General features: G+C 34.6%; 1 protein-coding gene across 6 annotated transcripts in view; it reads right to left on the bottom strand.

The window, feature by feature from the left end:
* Positions 1 to 2,203: 2,203 nt before the first annotated feature.
* Positions 2,204 to 25,578, bottom strand: part of CASD1 (CAS1 domain containing 1) — a 54,754-nt gene continuing 31,379 nt past the window's right edge. The window contains exons 10-19 of one of the 6 annotated variants that reach the window (XM_070369836.1): positions 25,380 to 25,469; positions 20,136 to 20,255; positions 18,602 to 18,758; positions 17,107 to 17,186; positions 15,206 to 15,286; positions 14,520 to 14,621; positions 13,440 to 13,580; positions 12,654 to 12,731; positions 10,482 to 10,574; positions 2,208 to 4,375 (exon numbers count right to left, since the gene is read on the bottom strand). In XM_070369836.1, the coding sequence (XP_070225937.1) occupies positions 4,109 to 4,375; positions 10,482 to 10,574; positions 12,654 to 12,731; positions 13,440 to 13,580; positions 14,520 to 14,621; positions 15,206 to 15,286; positions 17,107 to 17,186; positions 18,602 to 18,758; positions 20,136 to 20,255; positions 25,380 to 25,469 (1,209 nt within the window). In that variant the 3' untranslated portion in view covers positions 2,208 to 4,108. Of the gene's footprint in view, positions 4,376 to 10,481; positions 10,575 to 12,653; positions 12,732 to 13,439; positions 13,581 to 14,519; positions 14,622 to 15,205; positions 15,287 to 17,106; positions 17,187 to 18,601; positions 18,759 to 20,135; positions 20,256 to 25,379; positions 25,470 to 25,578 lie in introns of all 6 variants that reach the window. The other 5 variants (XM_070369838.1, XM_070369837.1, XM_070369839.1 and 2 more) reach the window with 5 other exon arrangements.

The following is a 25,578-nucleotide window of genomic DNA, read 5'->3' on the forward strand; positions in this document are numbered from 1 at the left end:
TATTGTCAATAGTGCTGCAGTGAACAATGGGATACATGAGTCTTTTAAATTTTTGGTTTCTTCAGGGTATATCCCTAAGAGTGGGATGGGTCATATGGTGGTTTTATTCCTAGCTTTTAAAGGAATCTCCATACCATCTTCAATAGTGGCTATATCAATTTATATTCCCACCAACAGTGCAAGAGCAGTCCCTTTTCCCCACACCCTCTCCAGCATTTATTGCTTGTTGACTTTTTGATGATGGCCATTCTAACTGGTGTGAGGTGATATCTCATTGTAGTTTTGATTTGCATTTCTCTAATGAGTGATGTTGAGTGTCTTTTCATGTGTTTGTTAACCACCTGTATGTCTTCTTTGGAGAAATGTGTTTGTTTTTCTGGTATTGAGTTCTATGAGCTGCTTGTATATTTTGGAAATTAATCCTGTGTCAGTTGTTTCATTTGGTATCATTTTCTCCCATTCTGAGGGTTGTCTTTTCACCTCACTTATAGCTTCGTTTTCTGTGCAAACGCTTTTAAGTTTAACCAGGTCCCACTTGTTTACTTTTGTTTCTATTTCTTTTACTCTAGGAGATGGGTCATAGAGGATTGTGCTTTATGTTGAGTGTTCTGCCTATGTTTTCCTCTAAGAATTTTATAATTTCTGGTCTTACATTTAGGTCTTTAATCCATTTTGAGTTTATCTTTGTGTTTGGTGTTAGAAAGTGTTCAAATTTTTTTTACATGTAGCTGTCCAGTTTTCCAGCACCATTTATTGAAGAGGCTTTCTCTGCCCCATTGTATATTCTTGCCTCCTTTGTAAGAAATAAGGTGCCCATAGGTGCATGAGTTTATTTCTTGGCTTTCTATCTTGTTCCATTGTTCTATGTTTCTGTTTCTGTGCCAGTACCATACTGTCTTCATGACTGTAGCTTTGTAGTGTGATCTAAAGTCAGGAAGCTTGATTCCTCCAGTTCCATTCTTCTTTCTGAAGACTGCTTTGGCTATTCGAGGTCTTTTGTGTTCCCGTATGAATTGTTAACTTTTTTGTTCTAGTTCTGTGAAAAATGTCATTGGTAGTCTGATAGGCATCACATTGAATCTGCAGATTGCATTTGGTAGTATAATCATTTTCACAATATTGATTCTTACTACCCAGGAACATGGGTTATCTCTCCATCTGTTTATGTTGTCTTTGATTTCTTTCATTCATGTCTTATAATTTTCTGTGTACAGTTTTTTCTCCTTAGGTAAGTTTATCCCTAGATATTTCTTTTTGTTGCAATGGTGAATGGGATTGATTCCTTAATTTCTCTGATTTTTCATTGTTAGTATATAGAAATGCAAGTGATTTCTGTGTATTGATTTTGTATCCTGAAACTTTTCTAAATTCACTGATTAGCTCTAGTAATTTTCTGATACTGTCTTTCAGGCTTTCTATGTACAGAATCATGTCATCTGTAAACAGTGAGAGCTGTACTTCTTTTCCAATCTGGATTCCTCTTTTCTTCCCTGACTGCTTTAACTAGGACTTTCAGAACGATGTTGAATAATAGTGGGGAAGGTGGACACCCTTGTCTTGTTCCTGATCTTAGGGAAAATGCTTTCAGTTTTTCACCGTTGAGAATAATGTTTGCTGTAGGCTTATCACATATGGTCTTTACTATGTTGAGGTAGGGTCCTTCTATGCCCATGTTTTGAAGAGCTTTAATCATAAATGGGTGCTGAATTTTGTCAAAGGCTTTTTCTGCATATATTGAGATTATCACATGGTTTTTATCTTTCAATTTGTTAATATGGTGTATCACAAGGCTCTGAATTTACAAATGGGAAGGTTTCACAAAGGCAACAGGGGAAGACTTGGGTAGACTGAGTAAGGCAAGTGCCTTCTGAGGACAGATTTTTCGATGTGATGTAATTTATAGAAACTCTTGAGTTTCAGAGAACCTGTGATTTTCTTTAAATTTTAGCATATCTAAATATTCTGTTAAACATCTTTCTCTGAAGAATGGTATGAATGAGTAATGCAGATAATCATTATGTGAGTCAATGCAGAAAAAAATATTAAAACATACCATACATAGATGCTAACATTGTGGCAACTTAGAGCACAACAACCTCTTATCTGTAAAGACTCATTAAAAAAATCAAATACAAATAGAATATTTTAATTACAAATGTAATATTATTTTAATTTTTATCTGTCACTGTGTTATTTTATATCTACATTAAATGAAAACTTGTGAAGAAGAAATACGGCTCACCAGTTAAGTTTTAGGCTTGAGTTCAAATAGGGAAGAAAACTTATATTCACTTGGGTATCACTATTAGAAGATATAAATGCTTCTAAAAAACAAATACTGGTCATCTTTTTTTTTCAGTTGTTTCATCAGGAAGAATCTTTCTCAGGTGATAAAACTTACAAGCTAAATTAAAATGCACTCTACTCATTGGCAAGCCACACTAGCAAGAATAATGTGATCAGAGTACTTGGAAGTTTTTGATTTATAACTATACTATTCTCTACTTATAAGCCTAAGCAGAGCAATGAATCATTACAATTGTCTATCTGGGAAATGTCAAAAGACTAAGTAAGGGCAGAAGAAGAGAGAAAAAGAAAGAGCACACATCTGTTTGAAAGGCACTCCTCAATTAATGGAAATATATCACTAGCACATAAATCCAGTGCTAAAGAAATACTCCAATTTTTTAAATCTTCAAGTAACATTACTAATAAAACAATGTTTTAACTCATGAGCAGAAAGGACAGATTATCCTCTAAAGCACTGATAACTAAATTATTCTTTAACTATTACTGTGACTTACCCATATATGCTGAGGTTAAAAAAGTAAATTTAAACTGAGGAAATGAATTAGACATTTGAACCAATCATTAATGGATCCAGCTTTTAAAAAAAACCACATAGTTTAATTGATACTTTACAATATAAAAATAAGCATCCACAGAATGTTTATTTACTGTTTAAATTATTCCATATTTTCATATACCATGAACAAAAAATATTTTACCCCATACACAGTAACAGCAAACAAGTGCAATTTTTAAAACATTAAAATCTGTAATCAAATCTGTACAACAGATAAATAAATTTATACCTCTACCAGTTAAGCCTATAACAGAACCAAAAACAAACACTGCCCAAGGTGACCAGTTTACTTAAAATTCTACTTATACATCTCAAAAATACCTTGAATCTTTACTACACTGCACACATTTAGATTGATAAATATATATATTTTTTTAAAATAGGAGGGAGTAATAGGAAATACCAAAATGGTTATAAAGAGCTTCCAAACATTGGAAATAATATACAAAAACTAATTAGATCGGGGAAAGCGTATGTGATGAATCCACAGGGTAACTGGTATTACACTGGTGTAGCTCAAGGAAAGGAAACAGGTAAATGTTTGGACTGGAAAGAAAATTTGGCCTTTTTATAAAAAGCTACAATAGCATCAATGACAAAACCCTGTCATGGAGCATAGAACAACTCTGGGACAAAGTATACAAAGATTTTAGGCTTATATACCTGAAAACCACCGTTAGGAAGAAAAATCATATCAGGGAACATAATATCAGAACATGAACAATAAAAGACATACCGTTTGTCATTCCACATCATTGCACATATAAGGAAACAACACTGCAATCTTTCTTGAGTAAGAAAGTTTTTGATGAAGTAGGAAGTTCCATGATGAATACAGGTGCATACAATTTTTATTACCATAAATTTAGTAAATATCAAAACACTCAGTGGTGTTACTAAGCTAATTAAATTATCTGTATTTTTTACTGGAAAGGTAATTATTTCCCTGCCTTCATATGTTAACTTAAAATCACTTATAAATGGAAATGTAGATCCAGTAGAAAAGACTTTTCACATGCAATCCTATATGATGCACTCTGCTTCAATTTTTTTCAGTAATTCACATTGTATATGTACATTTCCAAAATATACAACCACACATGTTCAACAGATGTCACTGAGCTATCTTCTTGCCACACACATTTTTATTTACATATACATTTACAATACATCTCCAGATAGATGCTGTTCTCCTTTAGGTAGGTTCAAAGTTAACCTGAAGAGTTTTAAGTTTTTAGAATCCTAATGTCTTGATTTATCTTGAATGGATGATAAGATGAGGAGTCCACAAAAAAATGCAGCTATACATGCCAATCTTTTCAACAGAGATGAGTTATCTTTAGGAATAATAATCTGTGCAAGATCATTAGTGATCTGAGAAATTTCATGTGCCACACAAACAAATATGAAAGTGCTGACAATAATGTTGAGCATAGGATTTCCAGGTATGAGGACCAAGATACCCCTTGTGTCTGCTGCCAGCCATATGTGATATTGGCAAATAAACAGCTGGAAGGAAAAATATTTCAAGTTAGGTATTTTCAGAAAGTCCATAAATGTATTATAGGTTTTCCTAATTAAAACATATGATAGCATAATTGTTTCACTACTGGCCTTGAAAAGTCTATTGTCAAAATGCCTACACCACAAAGTGAACTACAGATTCAATGCAATACCTGTCAAGTTACCAATGCCATTTTTTTTGCAGATCTAGAACAACAACAACAAAAAAATCTGAAAAATTATATGGAAACACAAAAGACCCCAAACAGACACAGTAATCTTAAGAAAAATGGAACTGGGGAATCAGGCTCCCTGATTCCAGACTATACTACAAAGATACAATAATCAAAACAGCATGACACTGGCACAAAAATAAAATGGCAGTGGCACAAAAACAGAAGTATGCATCCGTGGGACAAGACAGAAAGCCCAGAGGCAAACCCACACCCACCGTCACCTAACCTATGACAGAGGAGGCAAGAACTCATGATGGGGAGAAGAAAGCCTCTTCAGTAAGTGGTGCTAGGAGATCTGGACAGCTCCATGTAAAAGGATGAAATTAGAACACAAAAATGAACTCAAAATGGATTAAAGGCCTAAATGTAAGACCAGACACTATAAAGTTCTTGTAGGAAAACACCACAAAAACACTTTGACATAAACCACAGCAAGATCTTTTTCAATCCACCTCCTATAGTAATGAAAATAGAAACAAAAATAAACAAATATGACCTAATTAAACTTAAAAGCTGTTGCACAGCAAAGGAAACCATAAACAAAATGAAAAGACAACCTACAGAACTGGAGAAAATATTTGCAAATGAAGCAACTGACGAGGGATTAATCTCCAAAATATACAAACAGCTCATGCAGCTCAGTATCAAAAAGCAACCCAATCAAAACATAGGCAGAAGATCTAAACAGACATTTCTCCAAAAAAGATATACAGCTGGCTAAAAAACACATGAAAAGATGTTCAACATCACTAATTATTAGAGAAATGCAAATCAAAACTACCATGAGGTATCACCTCACAACAGTCAGAATGGCCATCATCAAAAAAATCTATAAACAATAAGTGCTGGAGAGAGTATGGAGAAAAGTGAGCTCCCCTACACTTGGTGGAAATGTGAACTGGGTACAGCCACTATGGAGGAAGCACGAAGGTTTCTTAAAAACTAAAATCAGAGCTGCCATATGATCCAGCAATCCCACTCCTGAGCATACATCCAGAGAAAACCACAATTTGAAAAGAGACATGCACGCCAATATTCAGCAGTATTTACAATAGCCAGGACATGGAAGCAACCGAAACGTCCAACAGAGGAATGGATACAGAAGATGTGGTACATATTTATAATGGAACATTACTCAGCCATATAAAAGAATGAAATAACACCATTTGCTGCAACATGGACGGACACAAGATGGATTGATACTGAGTGAAGGAAAAGGTCAAAGAACTTCATTATGTATAATGAACGTATATATAAAACGGAAACAGAGTTACAGATGTAGAAAACAAACTTGTGGTTACCAGCAGGTAAAGAGGGTGTAGGGATAAACTGGAAGACTGGGACTGACATATATACGCTAATCTATATAAAACAGAAAACAAATAACTACTATACCATGGAACTCTACTCAGCACTCTATCTGACCTATGTGGGAAAAGAATCTGCTCTAGAAGAGTGTATACCTGATTCATTTTGCTGTATACCTGAAACTAACACAACATAGGAAATCAACTGTATTCCAATACAATTAAAAAAAATCCCACAAACAACTCAGTCAAAAATGGCAGAAGCTCTAATAGATGTTTCTCCAAAGAGGACATACAGAGGGCCAAAATGTACATGAGAAGATGTTGAACATCACTAATTACCAGAAAAATGCAAATCAAAACTACTCTAAGGCAGACCTGGGGAAAAGACTGGTGCTGAACGCATGGAGACAGCCTGAAGAGCTGGAGTGTGGTGTGGCTGCAATGGTTGGCGTCTGCAGAAGCGTGGGCTTGCCATAGACATGAAGGGCCATTGTTAAGTGGTGTGTGAAGGGTGGGCCTCCACAGCAGCCTCTTGCTCCATGTGCAGGCCCATGCCTTGCCTCCTCCGCCTCCAGGAGAGTGCGCCCCAGCTGCCACTGCTTCAGGAGACTCTGGTGTCAACCACCACCTCGGCAGGCCCCAGGAGCAGATGCCAGTGGGTTGCCCATATGCAGAAGCGGGGCTGAAACCACAGCTGAGCCCCAGGGGCCAAGCAACTTAGGAAGCAGGACTGAATTCTCTCCCCATTGCTGTGTGAGCCATGGAACACCTCCACTGGCAGCTTTGTAATTCAGCACCTGTGGGACATACAAATAGACAACAGGTGCTTCTGCCGCTGGGAGGGCTCTGACCTCAGCAGCTGTGGGCTCTGTGGGTACACGCGCATGAGGGCTGGGCTAGGCCAGGGTATGAGATGTCTCCACAGCTCCCCCTGGATTCAGAGGCGTGAGTACTGCAGTCCTGGGACCTGACTGGACCCAGATCCTGCGCTGGTGGCCTTGTGAAGACAACACCCCAGGGACACCAGGGCCATGGCTGGCATTCCCATTACTGAGGCAGAGCCAAGGACAGTGCCAACAACAACGCATTCTGTGAGCCCTGACAAGTGAAAGGTGACACGACAGAGCACACTCACTGGTGAACAGCTCCTGCAAGGAAAACTCAGTGGCTCCTCTCCCGGCGGGAGAGCTCCAATCCCACCTGCCTCACACTGTAGCTCTGAAATGCAGCTCAGAAAAGCATCTGGGCGCCTCTACACCAACAACTAGGGAGCAGACCCTGCCCCTGATAGGGCAGTGACAACTACAGAGCCAGGAGGAGGCCCAGGTCAATATCCAGTGCAGGCTCTGGCCATCACGAGTCACACCTCCTATCAGAAGGATAACGACCAGTATAACTGAGCAAAGAGGTGGCAGGCTCCATACTAAAAAGAGCACTTGCACCAAAAAATACTAAACCCACGCAGACTACACAGGGACGCACCTACAGAAAAATAGACCTCTAAGACCATAGAGGATGACTGTTCCTCCTAAACTTAGACAGCAAGAGAAATATGCAAAATGAAGAAGCAGAGGAACCACTCCCAATTAAAAGTATGAAAAGAATTCCCCTGAAAGAACAAGCAATAAAAGAGCCCTCTTCAGTCTAACAGAAACTGAGTTTAAAAAGGAGACAGTGAAAATACTGAAGGAATGAAGAGAGGTTATGGACAGAAATGCAAATTATTGTAAAAAGCGACTAGAAACTATGAGGAGGAGCCAAGAAAAATTAGAAAACTCATTTGCATAACTGCTGCAATGAAGAGCAGAATGGATAATGCAGAAGAAAGAATAAGTGATCTAGAAGATAGAATAATGGAAATCACCCAATTAGAATAGTGGAGAGAAAGCCAAATGAAAAAAAAAAATGAAAGTAATGTAACAGACTTATAGGATAAGATAAAGCATGCTGATCCACAAGTAGGGATCCCAGAAGGAGCAGAGAGAGAAAAGGGGATTGAAAATGTATTTGAAGAAATTATTGCTGAAAATTGCCCAAACCTAAAGAAGGAAGCAGAGATATCTCAGGTACAGGAAGTACACAGGGTCCCAAACAAGATGAACCCAAACAGACCTGTTTCAAGACATAATTAAAATGGCAAAAGTCAAAGAGAAGATTCTAAAGGCTTGTAACAGAAAAGCAGAGAGTTAATGACAAGGGAACCCCTATAAGGTTATCAGGTAATTTCTCTACAGAAATGCTGCAGGTTAGAAGGGAGTGGCAAGGTATATTAAAAGTCTTGTAAGGCAAAATCCTGTAATGTAGGATACTTTACCCAGCAAGATTATAATTTAGAATAAAAGGAGAGAGAAATAATTTCTCAGATAAGCAAAAACTAAAAAAATACAGCAACATTAAACCTATCCTAAAGGAAATATTGAAAGGTCGTCTCTAAATAGAAAAGAGGAATCTATAGGGAAGAAAAATATCACAATTGAAAAGTACATCTCTTAAATAAGCCAGTAGAAAGATTAAAAAAAATTTAAAAATTCTGTGAAAGCAATGATGACCACAATGGACAGCAACAGGCTGAACATGAAAATGTAAATAAGGACATCATAAAATGTGGGGGAGGAGAGTAAGAAAATATAGACTTTTTTTTTAGAAAGTGTGTGAGCCCATATGACTACCAGTCTAAACCAAATAGATATAGAAAGAAGTTAACATACTTGAAAACAGAGCAATAGCAAATCAAAACACAACAGATCATGAAAACCAAGAAGAGAACATAAGTATAATACAAAAGAAAACCATCAAACCACAAAAGGAAAAACAAAAAGAGACAAGAAATATAAAACCAACAAGAAGACAAGGTTTAAAATGGCAATAAATAACATATCTATCAATAATTACTTTAAATGTTAGTGGACTAAATGCTCCAATCAAAAGACACACAGTGGCAGACTGGATTAAAAAAACAAAAGCCTAAAATATGCTGCCTTCAGAAGACCCACTTTAGGGCAAAGGACACTTAAAGATTAAAAGGGAGGGGATGTAAAAAGATATTTCATGCAAACAGAAATGACTAGAGTCACAACACTCATATGAGAGAAGACAGACTTTAAAACAAAGGATATACAGAAAGATAAAGGAGGATACTGTATAATGATAAAAGGACCACTGCAAAGAGATGCTAACAAACATGAAGGGAGAAACTGACAGGAATACAATAATTAGAAGCCTTTAACATCCCAGGCACATCAATGGACAGATCTTTGAGAGAGAAAATCAGTAAGGCAACAGAAATGCTAAATGATACAACAGAATAGTCCGACTTAAATGATACCTTCAGGACATTACACTCAAAAAAAAAAAAAAAACAAAACAGAATACACATTCAAGTGTCCATATGATTCAATAATTCCACTTTGGCATATAGCTGGAGAAAATGATAATTCAAAAATATCTAGTCTTCTTTGCAGTACTATTTACAATCACCAAGACACAGAAGCAACCTAAATGTCCATGGGCGGGTGAAAGGATAAAGAAGATGGGGGGGGGTGTGTGTGTGTATATGGAACATCAGGCATAAAAAAGAATGAAATAATGCCATTTGCAGCAACATAGACCTCGAAAATACTAAGTGAAGTAAGCCAGACAAAGACAAGTATCATATGATACCACTTATATGTAGAATCTTACAAACAAAACAAAACGAATGAACTTAATTCCAAGAACTTAATTCACAGATATAGAAAACAAACTTATGGTTAGTTACCAATGGGAAAATGGGGAGGTGATAAATTAGCAGGTTGGGATTAACACACTATTATATGTAAAATAGATAGCCAACAAGAACCTAATAAATAGCACTGGAACTATACTCAATATCTTGTAATAACTTATAAGGGAAGAGAATCTGAAAAAGAATGTGTAATTGAATCACACAGAAGTCTTTCCCATTTTAAAGACAACTTAATACATATTATAACTCTAAAATGTATCTTTTATGATTAAATGAATTCTACTATTTTAAAATGTTCTATTTCAATTATAAAACTCAGAATACACTGAATGTATTTCATACCTACTTTAAACTGATTTTGAGGATAAATTCATATTAGTTACTGCACACAAAATAATGAGTTTAAAAATTTTCCCCAAACTTTCAGTAAGAGTGAATTTTATTATGATAAGCATCAATAAACTAAATTCCAACAATATAATATTTAATTATGAATGAACAACAAATCAAAATCCTCTCAGCTTGATTTCATTTATGTCTATTTACAAATTTCATTTGCATCTATTTCATTTTTTTTCTCTTCCTATTTCTGCATCTTGGCTGTACTTGAAAGTTTAAGACAAAATAAATATGTGAAAGTCATCTGTATCTAGCCATTTAAATAAGACTTTAAAAGCATTCTACAATACTGCTGTTGAAGTTCAAAGTTTCTTGCCTATAATTTCATAAACATAGCTTTGGTTTAAAAAAAAAATCAGTTACACACCTATATATACATTTATATACACAGCTCCATAAAACCCTGGGTAGTGTAAGACAGATCAAAATATTAATGCACCAACCTCTAATGAAATTTTTCCAAACCAAGCAAAAAATGAACTGTAAACTGAACGAGCATACCCAGGGATATTCCTTATTAGGATGAAGGCTAAAATCTAAAGAAAAAACACACAGGAAATATTAATAATCTGCTTATTAAAAGAATTTTGCTTTCTTTCAAGTGATAATTTTATTCTTCATGTTACTGAACTTAATACATACTGGTTTTTTTTTCCTCAATAGATGAAGTATCTGCAAGTTATCTTTGATCTAGAGTCTACTCAAACTGGATTTCTGAGCAGGTGGTCTATATAGTGCAAACAAGGGCAGGTTTTATATGGCTGGACGGTTTTATTTTTTATGTATATGTTTTTATTTTATTTTATATTTTATAGAAAAAATATAAACTCATCTTGAGGACCTCTGTGTAGAAAAAAATGCTATATTTATGTATCAAAATTAATAAAATTCCATGACATGATTTTGCTTCTTCTAAAAAGTATTCACTCTGTTGGGAGCTACCCACCCCCATCTTTTCGCTCTCTTCAAGGCTCCTTCTACTGACAGCAATGTAAATGTGGGAAAAAGTAACTAAGGAAAGATGAATATGTGGCATATAGTGGCCAGGAGTAAAAGTGATGTGGCTCAGCAGGGTTTATGTTAGCCTTATTCTATGTCCAGTCACTTTCTCCCTTAGCTACTCTTACATTGTTCTGTATTGGTGTCATGTTAGTGGAACAGCCCCCTTCCTTTCATGTTGCTATAGAAATGACATCAGATACAAAATACAAAGTGTTACTTGTAACCGTGACTTCTGCAGAAGTCCTGAAAATGCTATATTAATATAGTACAATTTTTAAAATGTCACTGTCAATTGTGTTTGGAGAGTTGCTCATATGCTTAGTTCTACTGACTGTACAGAGGTTGAAGATGGATGAAATAGTTTCTTCATTGAAGAGAACTTAAAACCTAAAAGAAGACCCTCCAGAAACCCTCCCTGTTCCTTTCTGTTGAACCACACAGTTTTTAGGCTTTGGCTTAGACATAACTTTGTCCAAGAACCCTGCTCTGATATCAAGATGGATTAGGAAGAAACCCCAAATGTTCTAAAGTACCCTGTAGTTAACCATCACCACACTAATCACAACGCCCTATGATTACCTGCAACCACAGGTATCTCTGTAAAATGCAAATGTGATTTGGGCTGCTGAGCAGCCTCTGCCCACCTCCCAGTCACTACACATACTTCTTTAGACTCTGGCTCTCTGAGTTCCAGCCCCAATGGCTTTCTTCAAGTTCCCTGAATGGGAATATACTCTTTTCTACCCACATGGCCTAAGTTCTCACTGCCTGCCTTCATTCCTCCAATCTTAGCTTAATTTTTCCACCCCTCTTTGGCTGTACCTTATGGCATTCAGAACTTCCCAGACCAGGGATCAAACTTGCACCCCCTGCAGTGGAATCACAGAGTCTTAACTGCTGGACCACCAGGGAAGCTCCTCTCAGCTTAATTTTATCAGGGAAACCGTCTCTGAACCCTATCCACCTTCACTCCAACTCCAACTAGGTCATATACCTTTATTGTATTCCCTTGTAGCATCATGAACTTCTGTTCATGATTACTTGGTGATTATACGATTACTATCTGTAACCGAAGAATACAGGCTCTGTGAGGGTAGGGACCACATCTGCTTTGGTCATCACTACATCCCTCAGCATAATATCTAGCACATAGAAAGAAGTATCAAAGACTTGTTAAATGAATTAAAAAAAAACTGTTTAATGAATAAATGTTCAACCATATTTCTGTTGGACTGTAAGTTCTGAGGGCAGGAACTACATGCACTTCTGACCTGTAGCATGGTTCTTAACACATGGAAGGCCATTAATAAGTAAGGCCAAAAACAAGTAAATGAAGAAATCTGAATAAATAAATGATGAAAAAGCAAACAGGAGAAATGAATTAACATTTTCTAAGTGCTTATCAAGTGCTAAACACCGATCATTTTTATACATTTAATAATAACCTTTAATAATCACCCTTTAAAAGAGATTTTAGTATCTCTATTACAGTAGAGGAAGGTAGGGCTTAGAAAGATATACTACATTTAATAGATTCCGATTTAAAAGTTGTCTCTAAAGACTCCTGTTCTAATCAAAAACTTAGAAAACTTTCTCTAAATAAAGATAATTACCTGCACCACAGAGACGGATGGGTGGAGTTCATTGCACTGTGCTTTGTTTTTACAACTGCTAGCCCAGATGGAATAGGTCTAAAACAAAACATTTATGGGTCACTTCACAAACATAGCTATGCCTTAAAAAGGCAGCACTCAATTTTAAGAAGTTTCTTTATAACATACTTCATAATTTTTTTAAAGATTTCTTTTTTTTTTTTGGATGTGGACCATTTTAAAAGCCTTTATTGAATTTGTTACAATATTGCTTTTGTTTCATGTTTTGACTTTTTTGGCCAGGAGCCATGTGGTATCTTAGCTGCCTGACCAAGGATCAAACCCACACCTCCTGCATTGGAAGGCAAAGTTCTAACCACTGGACTGCCAGGGAAGTCCGACATGATACTTCATTATGCTATTAAAGTTCAGTAAAAACTGTACACAGGTTTGCTCCTCTCTCATTTTGGCAAGCTCAAATATAACAAAGTAGAGAGAAAGGAGCATAAGTCTGTTTTTCCAGAAATAGTGATCATAATGCAGTGATGGCTCTTTCTGTTAAATATCTTATATTTTTTCCCAAACTTACTACAACTTTTAAAATTCCTATATCATTGAGATCTCAAGTTATTCTTCATATTTAACACATATATGTTTATATTCTCTTTAGAATTTATGTTCAATTTAAAATGAGAAAAAGATATTTCAAAAGTAAAAGATTTTATTCATTAAAAAAAATGATTAAATTCTTAATTTTCTGCACCATTTGGGATTTTGGAAATTTAGAAGATTACATGTGAAACTTACCAAGAAAGAAACTACTGAAATAAATAATAGAAAATTTGAAATTTTGCTTGAAAAAAGAGGTTCACCCTTTCCTTCAGAAAGTATTTGGCGCTTCTGTAAAGCCAGATAAATGAAAGCAAACAACATTCCATGAAAGACTACCTGAAAAATAAGGGGGGAAAACCTGTTTTAAATAGCTACTTTTCAATAAATAGCAAATATACTTGGTAAAGGAGCACAATATGTATAGAAGTATATAGGTTAAAAGCTTAAAGATCCAAGGTTTCTGTGAAGAACCTAAAATCAAGAAATGAGGTCAAGTCAATGATCATTGGAAACAATCTGCAATGGACAAGCAAACATCTCTTGCAATGACAAGATAAGCTGGTTTACTTCAAGTAGTCTCAGCAGCAAGTAAAGAAATAAAGACATTTTATATATCTAGATAAAACCATAATTTGAAAAGATACATGCACCCCAATGTTCACTGAAGCACTATTTACAACAGCCAGGACGTGGAAGCAACCTAAATATCCATCAGTGGGTGAATGGACAAAGATGTGGTACATATATACAATGGAACATTACTCAGCCATAAAAAAGAATGAAAAAATGCCACTTGCAGTAATAGTAATTCTTGCCTGGGAAATCCCATGGACAGAGGAGCCTGGTGGGCTGCAGTCCATGGGATCTCAAAAGAGTCAGACATGACTTAGAGACTAAACAACCACAAGCCCTGGGCACATGTTGCCAAACTGCTATGATACTCCTGACTTTAAACCCTTCCCAACATTTAAGAATTTTCATTTAAAAACTGACACATTGTAAATCAAGTATATTTCAGTTAAAAAATAATAATCTTTAAAAGACCAGATTAATCAAAACAATAACAATAAATGTTAAGATAAACTGTTTAGAAATAAAAAGTATTTTGCCCACTGCAAAAAAGAAAAGAAAACCAAGGGGTGGGCTGGACTGCTTTGATTTACCAAATCAACATGTTTCCTTATTCCAAAACCAAATAAAAACAAATTACATTTTTCCAAATAAGTTTTAAAAGTATAATTTGAAATGGCAAAAGAGCAGAAGGTAAATACATACATAACGGTCTAACCTCCATCTGAACCACCATTCATATACATTTCCTTTCAGTTCAAAACACTTGGACAATGGCCAAAGAGAAAAGATCTTCTCAAATGCACCCTGAGAAGAGGAATTCAGAAAATTAAGATGGTATAAGTCAATACTGGCTTTTGCAATTCTATTATAAACTGTAATTTTCTAAAGTTAAGATTATATTAAGGTCATTTGTAATTTTAAAATTCTATTTATTTCATATCAAAATGTCATTTCATTTGAAAAGAAACTTATTTTACTAATGGGTAGTAAAGATAACAAAACATTTTTGTTAACTTACTTTCATAGTACATGAAAGGCTATTGAGACCGCAAAATCAAAAAAAAAAAAAAAAACAGAACAAAACAAACCCCAAGTTGGTAATTGGAAAGTTATTCCATTTAATCTAGTGTACAAAAGAGCTACTATTTAATGATCAAAACACAAAACTACAAATTACTTCAGCCAATATGGTATCAATAACCTAAAGGATGATGGTTAAAGTTATAGTTTTTCTTTATGTAATGTCCTTAATAATCAATCTATAATGAACCATATAAATTAAAAGAATCCTCTGAATTAGTCACCTTACGCAATCAAGTATACCCAAATGCCATTATTAGACTTTGAAACAAAGCTTACAACTTTACTCTGGTCATTAGTGAATGTACCTTCTTATTGATCTGACAGTCTGGAAAATCTGGGAATGAAGGGGCAGAAGTCTTGGGTACATTTCTGAACATTAATGAAGTCTTTCAAAAAAGAGAACAAAACACTCAATTTCCAGACTAAAGAATGACAACAAACTCTATTATGGAAACTCCATTATTACACATGATGCCATGGCATTAAAAAAAATGTGTAACTTCAGTTTTTTAAAAGGCTAATAAAAAATCAAAGTAAAACATGAAAATAGTATTATGTTTTAGGTAATACCAAATCTTTAGGTCAGAAGAACTTTATTATTTTAATAAAATGCAATATTCTCCATTTAGTCACAGAATTTAAAATGCTAGTCACTTATAAAAATAGGTTCTATCAAGGTCTATGCCTCAGGATGATTATTACCAAGACCTGCAATATGAAGTGTATACATATTATATCACATTTCTCTATTACACCAACATGTATTAGAGATACAGGATTCCATAGATCATGTATCAAGTTTATTTCTCATCAAAATTTATTTTTTATGTAATCAATAAGCAAGTATTTAATGAGCACCCATTTGCGCAAGGCACTGGGCTGTACTGGGCTATTTCTGTTTTTTTTTTTCTTAGCCAGTAGTCAATACTGATTCAAAGTTAAATCTTAATTCTTTTTATGAACTCCTGGTCTGTCTTCGTCTCCCTCCCTCAGATGAACCAGGGAGTCTTGGGAATTTTAATGACTAATTGTCAAGTGGCACTGGCACCCCACTCCAGTACTCTTGCCTGGAAAATCCCATGGACGGAGGAGCCTGGTGGGCTGCAGTCCATGGGGTCGCTAAGAGTCGGACACGACTGCGCGACTTCACTTTCACTCTTCACTTTCATGCACTGGAGAAGGAAATGGCAACCCACTCCAGTGTTCTTGCCTGGAGAATCCCAGGGACGGCGGAGCCTGGTGGGCTGCTGTCTATGGGGTCGCACAGAGTTGAACACAACTGAAGGGACTTAGCAGCGGCAGCAGCAGTGTGACACTCAACTGGCTATTTCTTTAACATTTGCCTATTGTTTCCTTATTACTTTACATATTTCCTGCAAAAAACCTTAGAAGTCAGGAAGATATAAGATACTTTATTTCTAAGAATGAAAATAAACAGGAAAGCCTATAGAAAAAAAAAAAGAAAAGCCCTCTATAGGAGTTTACAGACACACACACACACACACAATGCTCATATGGCATTTTCATCTGGTAGAGTCAGATACAAGACAGTGTTGGAGATGGCAGTAAACTACAGAATATGTCACAACTAAATGCATTTAAATTAAAATATTGTTATAAATATCATGCTGCCCAAATAATAAGTCTGTTTGATGGACTGACCAGCAGGTAGCAGTTTGCCACCTTGAGAAAATAGTTAAGAAAATCTCAACCATCAAAATAGGGGGATAAAAGGTTAGAGATACATACTACATATAAACAAGTCCCTCTGCCCCTAAGTTGGCTTTATTAACAGCCAAATTTTTGCTCTATGAATTTATGGGAAAAGTCAAGTAACACTTTGATGCCATGAATAATGCACAAACCAAGTTGCAAATTCTGTCAAGAGAATTTTGATCTTCACTTAGAGTAGTGTCTTAGAAGAGGCGTTCAATAAAAGTTTGATTGATCAAAGTCAAGTAAAATGGATTCTGAACAATTGCCAGAGGAACAGCTTTAAATTGCTCTTACAACAAAAACAGAGGTAACAAAAGTAGATAGGTCTCAAAAGAACTCCACTGAGAAGTCAACTACAGAGTGACACTTTTATTATAGTCATTAAAAAATGAAGCTTCAAAAAAAGCTCTGATTCTTCTCTCATACTTTAACAGATTTTAACTTTAGAATAAAATACAACAAAATGTAAACCAAAAAGGACAATACAAACCTGAGAATATGCCAAAAAACATATACATAACAGCAAGAAGGCTAGTTTCAACAGTAAGCCAAAATGCCACAAACAATTTCCTAAGAGAGAAAATATTTAATTTACTAAGAAATGTAAACTTACATTAGAAAACATGTTAAATACTCTCTATTTAACATATTAATACCCTGCATAGTTCTTTATAATAATTTAAGGCTGCCTACAGGATACACAAAATATATCTAAGTAGAATAAATTACAAGTGGGACACAAAGGAAGAAAAGGTGGAGCGTCCTTACTAGGAATGAGGCTACAACATTAATCTGATACCCCATATACTTGATATTTAGCCACTCTAAATGCATTTGAAAATACATCCCAGATTAAATTATACTATTCATTATTGAAAGTTACAACAAAACTTGGAACAGGTTCAATGTAATTCTAACAAACACTCATGTTTAATAACTTAGGTAATACTGCTGAAACATTACAGTTTTAAGGAGGGAGCTTAAGAACTTCCCAGTGGACTAGTTTAATCATAAGATGTATTTCAACATACGCATATTTTAAAGTTATGTGTTCACAGTTTATACATATTGATTATCATTTTATAAATATGCAGGGTTTGTGTTGAGGAATTGAACCACAGACTCTCCAAGACACAAATGGACTTTACTGAAGGCTGGAGCTTAACTCTTTCCTGAAAAATTGTTTTGTATTATAATAGAAGTCAACAGAAAATATTTTTTTGATATATAATATTTGATTGAAAGACCTAAAAGACATTATTAAAGATTAAAAAAAAATTCTTTTTCCAAAAAAAAAAAAAAAAAAAAAAACAAGCTTTAATTTTAATGACATGATCTTGATGGAGAAAAGCATTAGGATCAATGACTGTGACCTTACTTTGAACATTCATCAGACCTAGCTGTGTAAAATTTGAAGATGACACCTTGTGGGCACTTACGTTTCCTTAAACATAAAACAGGTTGATAATAACTGCTTAAAGGGTTGTTTAGAAGATAAGCTATACTAGTGATTTTTAAGCTTGTTTGACACAAAAAGCCTTTTTGCAAATGAATGTCCACTCAAAATCTACACACGCACACACACGCGCGCGCACACACACACACACAGACACAGGGTCAAGTAAACCAGAGCTGCCGAGACTGAAGCAGGATGTGTGGCCCTCTGGCACGCTCCATGCTGGCTCCACACAAGAGAGTTTGAAAACGGCTGCACTAGCCGATACGTAAAATGGCTTTGAAAGTTTAACTTTAAAAAGAGAAAACATAATATAAATGCAAACTATTGTTCCTCACTGTTAATACTACTTGAACCATGTAACTAACATTCTAGAAACATAATTTAAGAACAAATTTTCAAAATATCAATGCTACATATAAATTTAAACTGTCAATACATCTCAATAAAAATAATAGCCTTTAGCAACTAAAAAGAAACTTGCACTGGAAGAATATATTTATTAACATTAGTAAGAAAATATATTTACCGTTTGCTTTTTTTTGGGTTATTTGTGGCCATAGTGCTAAAGTAACATATATGACCATGAACCATACAGTGACCAAGGGGACAAAGTAATAGAATTGATAAGGCCGATCCATTACTATGCATAACACCACTACCAGGAAATTGAGACGAAATAAGACCTATTAAAAAGGAGAAGAAAACGGTTTTCACTTTGAAAAGTAGACAGATTCTCTCTGACAGAGTATAAACGTTTAAGACTAAAATAATAACTGTACAAGTACCATTTACTAATCCCTAAAAAATCATATTTGTTCTAAAATCATTGTAAAGAGTTGAACATAAAATATTTATGCATCATTTTATTAACTGGATCCCAGAAAAACACCAACCTCTGGCTACAAGTGTCATCTTGTTAAATGCAGGAAAAGAATCATAAACTTCCTTCCTAGAGCTACAGTTTATAAACAAAAGATTAGATTATCTCAATGAAAGAATGTCCATTTGATCTCCGTTTGATGTTGATTCATCCCATGTGGTATTAAGTTCAAAGTTTTAATAGATACAAAATAATATTACTCAAATTAAAAAGGGTCTTTGAAAAACAAAAGTATCTTTGGGACTTCTGTAACAGTCATTTCAGATGGTGTGATGTCAAAGAACACAGAATTTGAGCAGATTAATATTAGAGCTTTATCACTTACTATGTGACTAAGTGAAAGTCGCTCGGTCGTGTCTGACTCTTTGAGACACCAGGGACTGTACAGTGCATGGAGTTCTCCAGGCTAGAGTACTGGATTGGGTAGTCATTCCCTTCTCCAGGGGATCTTTTGAATCAGGGATCGAACCCAGGGATCCCACATTGCAGGCGGATTCTTTACCAGCTGAACCACAAGAGAGGCCAAGAATACTGGAGTAGGTCGCCTATCCCTTCTCCAGCGGATCTTCCTGACCCAGGAGCTGAACCAGGGTCTCCTGCATTGCAGGAGGATTCTTTACCAACTGAGCCATCAGGGAAGCTTAGACAAATTATTTAGCCTCTCTGAGCCTCAGTGTCCTTGTCTGTAAACATAAAGATCATAACTCAGGGTTGTAATGAAGGGTAAATAGAATAATGTTTACAAACTGCCTAGCACAATGTAGAAACTTAACAAATCTTAATCCTCTTCTTAGAGACAGAAAACATAGCATATTATAACAATCCCAGGTAACTGCACATTTCTACAAAACTAAACAGGGAGGCCTGGTGTGCTGCGATTCATGGGGTCACAAAGAGCCAAACACGACTGAGCGACGGAACTGAACTGAAAGTGATTCAGCAATGTTTTCCCTTGTGTGCATCTATTATACATTCGTCTAAATTCTGTTTTTCCATCCCTCAGTAATAAATTACTTATTTTGAATTATTAACCATAGAACATGGAAATAATACAACTTTAAAGTGCCATTTCACAAATTCAAATTACTTCAAATTATTCATGGCCATATTTATATTTTCTCAACAGTCAGGCACAAAAGCACGTTGAAATGAAAGAAAAAGAAAAACAATGCATTCCTACCTGACATACTCTATGGATTCCAAAGTCTCCTTTGACCCAAAAGTATGAGAAATGCCCATACCCTGTCTGAAATAGATACGCAGCAACCAGAACCCGAATGTGCATGTACACAGGCAAAAACTGTGGACAAAAATAAACAGGTCAAATACCTAACTAATCAGAACCAGTACATTTAACCAAGACAATGGAGCATTATCATCATTCGGTGTTAGCTCAATGAATAGATTTATTCTCAAAAATTAGGCATTATAGCAGGGGTTAAAATTAAAAAAGTAGACTCTGGAATCTGATGGACCTAGATTCAAATTCTGGCTCTAACACTTAGTTATGTGACTTTAGAGTTTTCTAAACTGCAAAATGGAAGTATCTTCTCCTTTCTCAAAGGGTTTTGTGAGAAATGAATGATTTGATAAATGTGAAGCACTTTATACACTTCATTCAACTTGAATTAAATATATGATATCCATAATTATTAATCATCATATATGCTGAACATGAGGTCACTCTGGAGTTCACATTTTCTCAATAAGAAGATTAAAAAAACAAACAAAATCCTACATTTTTGGCCCCCTTAAACATATAGAATTTAGACTTGTAAATAAAATTGTCACAATTACTTATTACTTAGCAAAAATTACACATTTAAAAAATATGCAAGCATAATTCAGAAATATTATTTCCCTCCTAATCTTTTATAAAACAATTTTATTTTTCCCTCCTTCTTCGATGTTTCATCTTTACCATGATTTTTCAAAGCATCACATCTTCACTTCTGTCTAAGCTGAAATACATTTCTCATCTATATCTTATGGGAGTCACTGGAAACATTATTTCCTTTACAAGTCCTAATTCTCTTAACCTTAAACCACTGTCATTGCACCTCTCCACCACGTATTAGTCCCTTGGTTGTCTATTCACTATTTCACAACACAGGTAGTGTGCTGCCTTTTAAAATGATCTTTAAAAGACTTGTTCAGTGACATCCAACATTTGTAATAAAAGGCTATCTTTTATGAATAATTACTAAATCTATGTAAACATTTTTTTTTTTTTTTTGCTTCTATTTGATTGACTCATCTGATCATCTCTAATTATCCAGCATTAACACTGGTTATGGCCACTTTAGCTAAGTGTTTCTTCCCCAAGTGATACTTTGCAGGATAAAATAACTGAGCAGATGCCTTAAACAGATTTAATAAGGCCTTGAACATATGCATCTTTTGTATGTATCCTTGAACATTTCTTCTATCTTTTCTGAGGGATAACTTTTTTCTGGAAGGAAACCCCCGATTATAATAAATTATAAGTTCTTCAATATAGCCTCCACTTTAGCCAAACCGTTAGATTCTCTGTCTCCTAAACTGGCCCTTCTTGTGTTTTCCTGCTGCCTCTCCTTTGTTTACCTGCTCATTCTACCCTGGAATGTTCTCCTAATCACATGTCATTTATACATATCCTATTCTTCTCGAGAGCCCTGGTGACATTTTCCAATCTTTTACTCAGATGAAAGTCATTTCTTCTTCCTTTGACGTCTTTTAGTACAAACATCTACATATCAGATTTTTTATTTATTGCTCTTCATCATTAGTTCTTTCTAAATGTCTTATCATTAGATGGGAAATTTTCAGTGCAGGTATAACATATTAGAATCAAGGGGATGAAGGTGGGAACACAGGATTGAAAGAGACTTGAAACTGTTCTAATCCAAACCTGTATCTTTACTTTATTCTTGATTGCACTTTAAAATATTTCCTTCAAGTATTTGAGCACCTTTTAATAGTGGAAAACATACAAATTCTCAAGGCAATCCATTCCATTTTCAGATGGTCATTAATTGCTATAAAGTTCCTTGTCATGAAAAACTGAAATCAAACTATGTAAAAGCTACCAATTTAAGCTCCCTAGGGCAGTGTTCTGCAATGAAATAAAATGCGAGCCGTGTGGCAAATCTTTCATGTGGCTGCCAGACATTTAAACAGTTAAAAGAAATAAGTGAAATTAATTTTAATAAACAAATTTTATTTAACTCAATATACCCAAAATATTATACCATCCCAACATATATGAGACATTTCATATTTTTTCATACTAGGTTTGTGAACTTTGTATACATTTATCAAAATGAATCATACTTAATCTTATACATATTTCACATTTCAGAACATCTCAATTCTGACTGCACTTCAAGTGCTCAGTGGCCACCAAAATGGACAGCTTAGTTCTAGACCCATATGCATGCCCTTTATCACTTTTACATCTGAGTGTTCTGTAAGCATTTATAAACAGAGGTCAAACAGGCTAATCATTCCCAAGTACGTAAACCATTCTCCATGAAACATGCTTTTGAGCCCCTTCAAGAATGGGTCTGGGCCTACAATGTTGAGACTTAAGTCATATTTAAACAGGAAATGCAACCATTTAAATGGAATTAAACACTATCACAATTTGCCAAGTTTCTACCAATGCTGCATTATTGCAAATGTTGTATGAAACTTTTGACTTTTTAAAGATAAAGCCAACAGAAGAGTTGCAAGAACAGTGCAACACACGCCTGTTTACTGTGCTGAACTACTTAAAAAGTGTGTTGCTGCCACATGACACCATCTCTAGAAATTTCAGCAACTACCAGTATCACCGAAGAAAGAACAGTTTCTTACATGACTGTAATACCATTATAACACCCAATAAATTTAATATGAATATAACAGCATCCACTGTACAATCCATATACAAATTTCTTTGATTGTCCCAGTGATATCCTTTATTATTAATTTTTTTTTTTAAATTTAGGAACCTTAAGAATCATACACTGCATTTATTTTTTATTCCTCTTTAGCCTCCTTTAATCTGAACTGTTTTCCTTTTTTGTCTTTCAAGAGTCAAATAGTACAACAAAATGTTAGTATTAAAAATGTATTTAGTATCCAACTTCATTAGAATTAATAACGAGGCTGACTTCTGGTTCTGTTCTTTTTCTAGCCTCACAAATTTTCCCTTAAGACCTTCAGGGAAGTTATTTACAAACTCTCAAAGAAGAAAAAGCCACAATGGAACACAAAGTCATCTACTGTATATACCTAACTTGCTGTACACTCTATATCTGATATAAGTTATGTTTTAAAGGAATTTTTACACCAACAATTGCAATCTGCCAGTCCACCTAGATTATTTTAATAATTCTCTGTAATTTTTTACATAGTTTCTATTTTACTATAAAAACACGGCACAACTAATGCTTGACATATTTTACTCAAAATATAAAACATTAATAAGGTAATTAAGATAATCATGACAATTAAAAAGTTTTTAATGAGGGTAATTCCACAAATATCCAAGAATCAAGTCCCAAATATGTTATAACCCATGCTGATAATGCTTTGCCAAATGTAGATACAGGTAATTTTTAACCACAAAATTCTATATAAAAGAACAGGGATATGTGAATCATCACAAATGATCTTTATATCTTTCCAGAATATAGTCATTATAAAATTGTAATTTAGAATGAATTGGGATGTAGTTTAAGACGTATTAGAATGTTAACTTGGCAAATGATTATAATAGAATGCCAAGCTGCTTTCATCCCTTTACGATCCAAATGCTTTCTGCAATCACTGAATGTTTTTTTTTTTTTTTTTTAGTACTATTACTCTTTAGTATGTCAGCAATTAATTATGTCTTTAAGTGGCATTTTCTTAAAACAAAACCCTTTCCACATCCTCTCAAATCTTTCCCCATCCCCACCCCAAATTAATCTAATCTTTCTTCACGTGTCAGAGCTATTTCCATGACTCAATATTCATCTTTACTTACTTTCTAGAGAACTTGCTAAATTTATCCTACAAATTCTGAATCGGGCTTATAAACTAACCCTTACTATCTTCATGTCTTCTTGCTTTGGATCCCTTTTACGGTCTTGGCTCTTCCACAATTGCTTGAACTTACTAGGTCCCCTCCAGCTGCAGTGCCACAGGAATTTCACTGCTGTCACAAATATACATATTATAGCTGTGCAACTTCAGTTTTAAAAGTTATACTTCTCCCTCTGCCTTTTACCCTTTTAACAAGTCATTCATAAAATTACCAGCAATTTTTGAAAATAAACAGACTTAATGAAGAATAACATTAGTACTAATTGTTAAGAGATATCTGATGAACCCCAGTATTATTTAACTGTTGCTATGGAAATTTAAAAACACTCCTTTCTGGCAAATCTCCCCTGTTATCTCAATATGATATTGATTCTATGTTAAATTACTGTTTATAGATATGTGCTTTATATAAGCAAATAAAATAAAAACCAGTTCATGTTCAATAGTTCCCAAATTATGAAACAATCTGTTAAATTTTTAAAACATATTTTTTAGAAATAAAATAAAATTTTATTTCTTTAAAAACAAATTTTATAGAAATCAATTTGTACCTTCACTTAAAAAGTGTGAAAAGCGGTTATTAGATACCTAGGTTCACTCTTAAAATCTTGTTTTAACTGTAGCTCTAATGTTACAATTCTGAATACATTTTTTTCTACCCCTACCAAATCTGGTGTCTCCAGTTAATGAGAACCCTAAGTCTAAAAGACTTAAAAAGACACCTACTTGAGGGAAAAATGATTTTGGCCAGGTACAGAGGGCACCAGGTGAGCTAAGGAAGAGTCCTCCATCTCATGGAAGCGGTAATACTTAGGAGGTATGGAACATAATATATGGTCAACAACAGAAGACCATCAGTATCTGAGGATTCTGAATACTGAGGCAAGAGAGTTCTACATTTTTAAACTTTAGAAGTATAAAAATGGTTGGTCAAACTTGCTAAAATACAATGAAGGGTAGAATATAAAATATAATCATCTAATCTGATTTCTTTTAATAGTAACTTGCCTATTCTAAGTCCTTTGCAACTAAGTATCATCTAGAAAGTCTCTTAATAACTTAAATTAGTTTTCTAACAGTATGACATGAAACAATACCCTTGGATGATTGTTCCTACTACATCAAAATTAATGTCAGGTAAATACAAACAAATTATTGCCTTATCTTTTAAAAAATAATTATTTTGCTTTTAAGTGTACACATTCTCAGATCAGGTGGTAGAAGAGAAATGGGAAGACAGAAAGATGGGGTGGGAAATAAGATGGGTCTCTAAATGGTAGAGAATATTAAACACAAAGAGTTGGTGTCCTAAAGGAAACATTAAGGTGACATTATTTCCTATATTTTCTGAACTTAAATTTTAAATACTTACTGTACTTGCTCCAGAGATATGATAAATCAAAATCACAAGTTGCATCCAGCCTTTCCATTCATCTGTTTGTTCTCTATTTAATACTTTAGTCTGTGCAAAATAATTAATATTTGTTTTAAAAATCATCAAAAAGCTATTATTTAGACAGAATATATTAAATATGTTAAAATTTTTCTTATAGGATATAAATTAATCCTTC

The sequence above is a fragment of the Bos mutus genome, chromosome 4 (assembly GCF_027580195.1).
Source record: "Bos mutus isolate GX-2022 chromosome 4, NWIPB_WYAK_1.1, whole genome shotgun sequence".
Classification (NCBI taxonomy): domain Eukaryota; kingdom Metazoa; phylum Chordata; class Mammalia; order Artiodactyla; family Bovidae; genus Bos; species Bos mutus.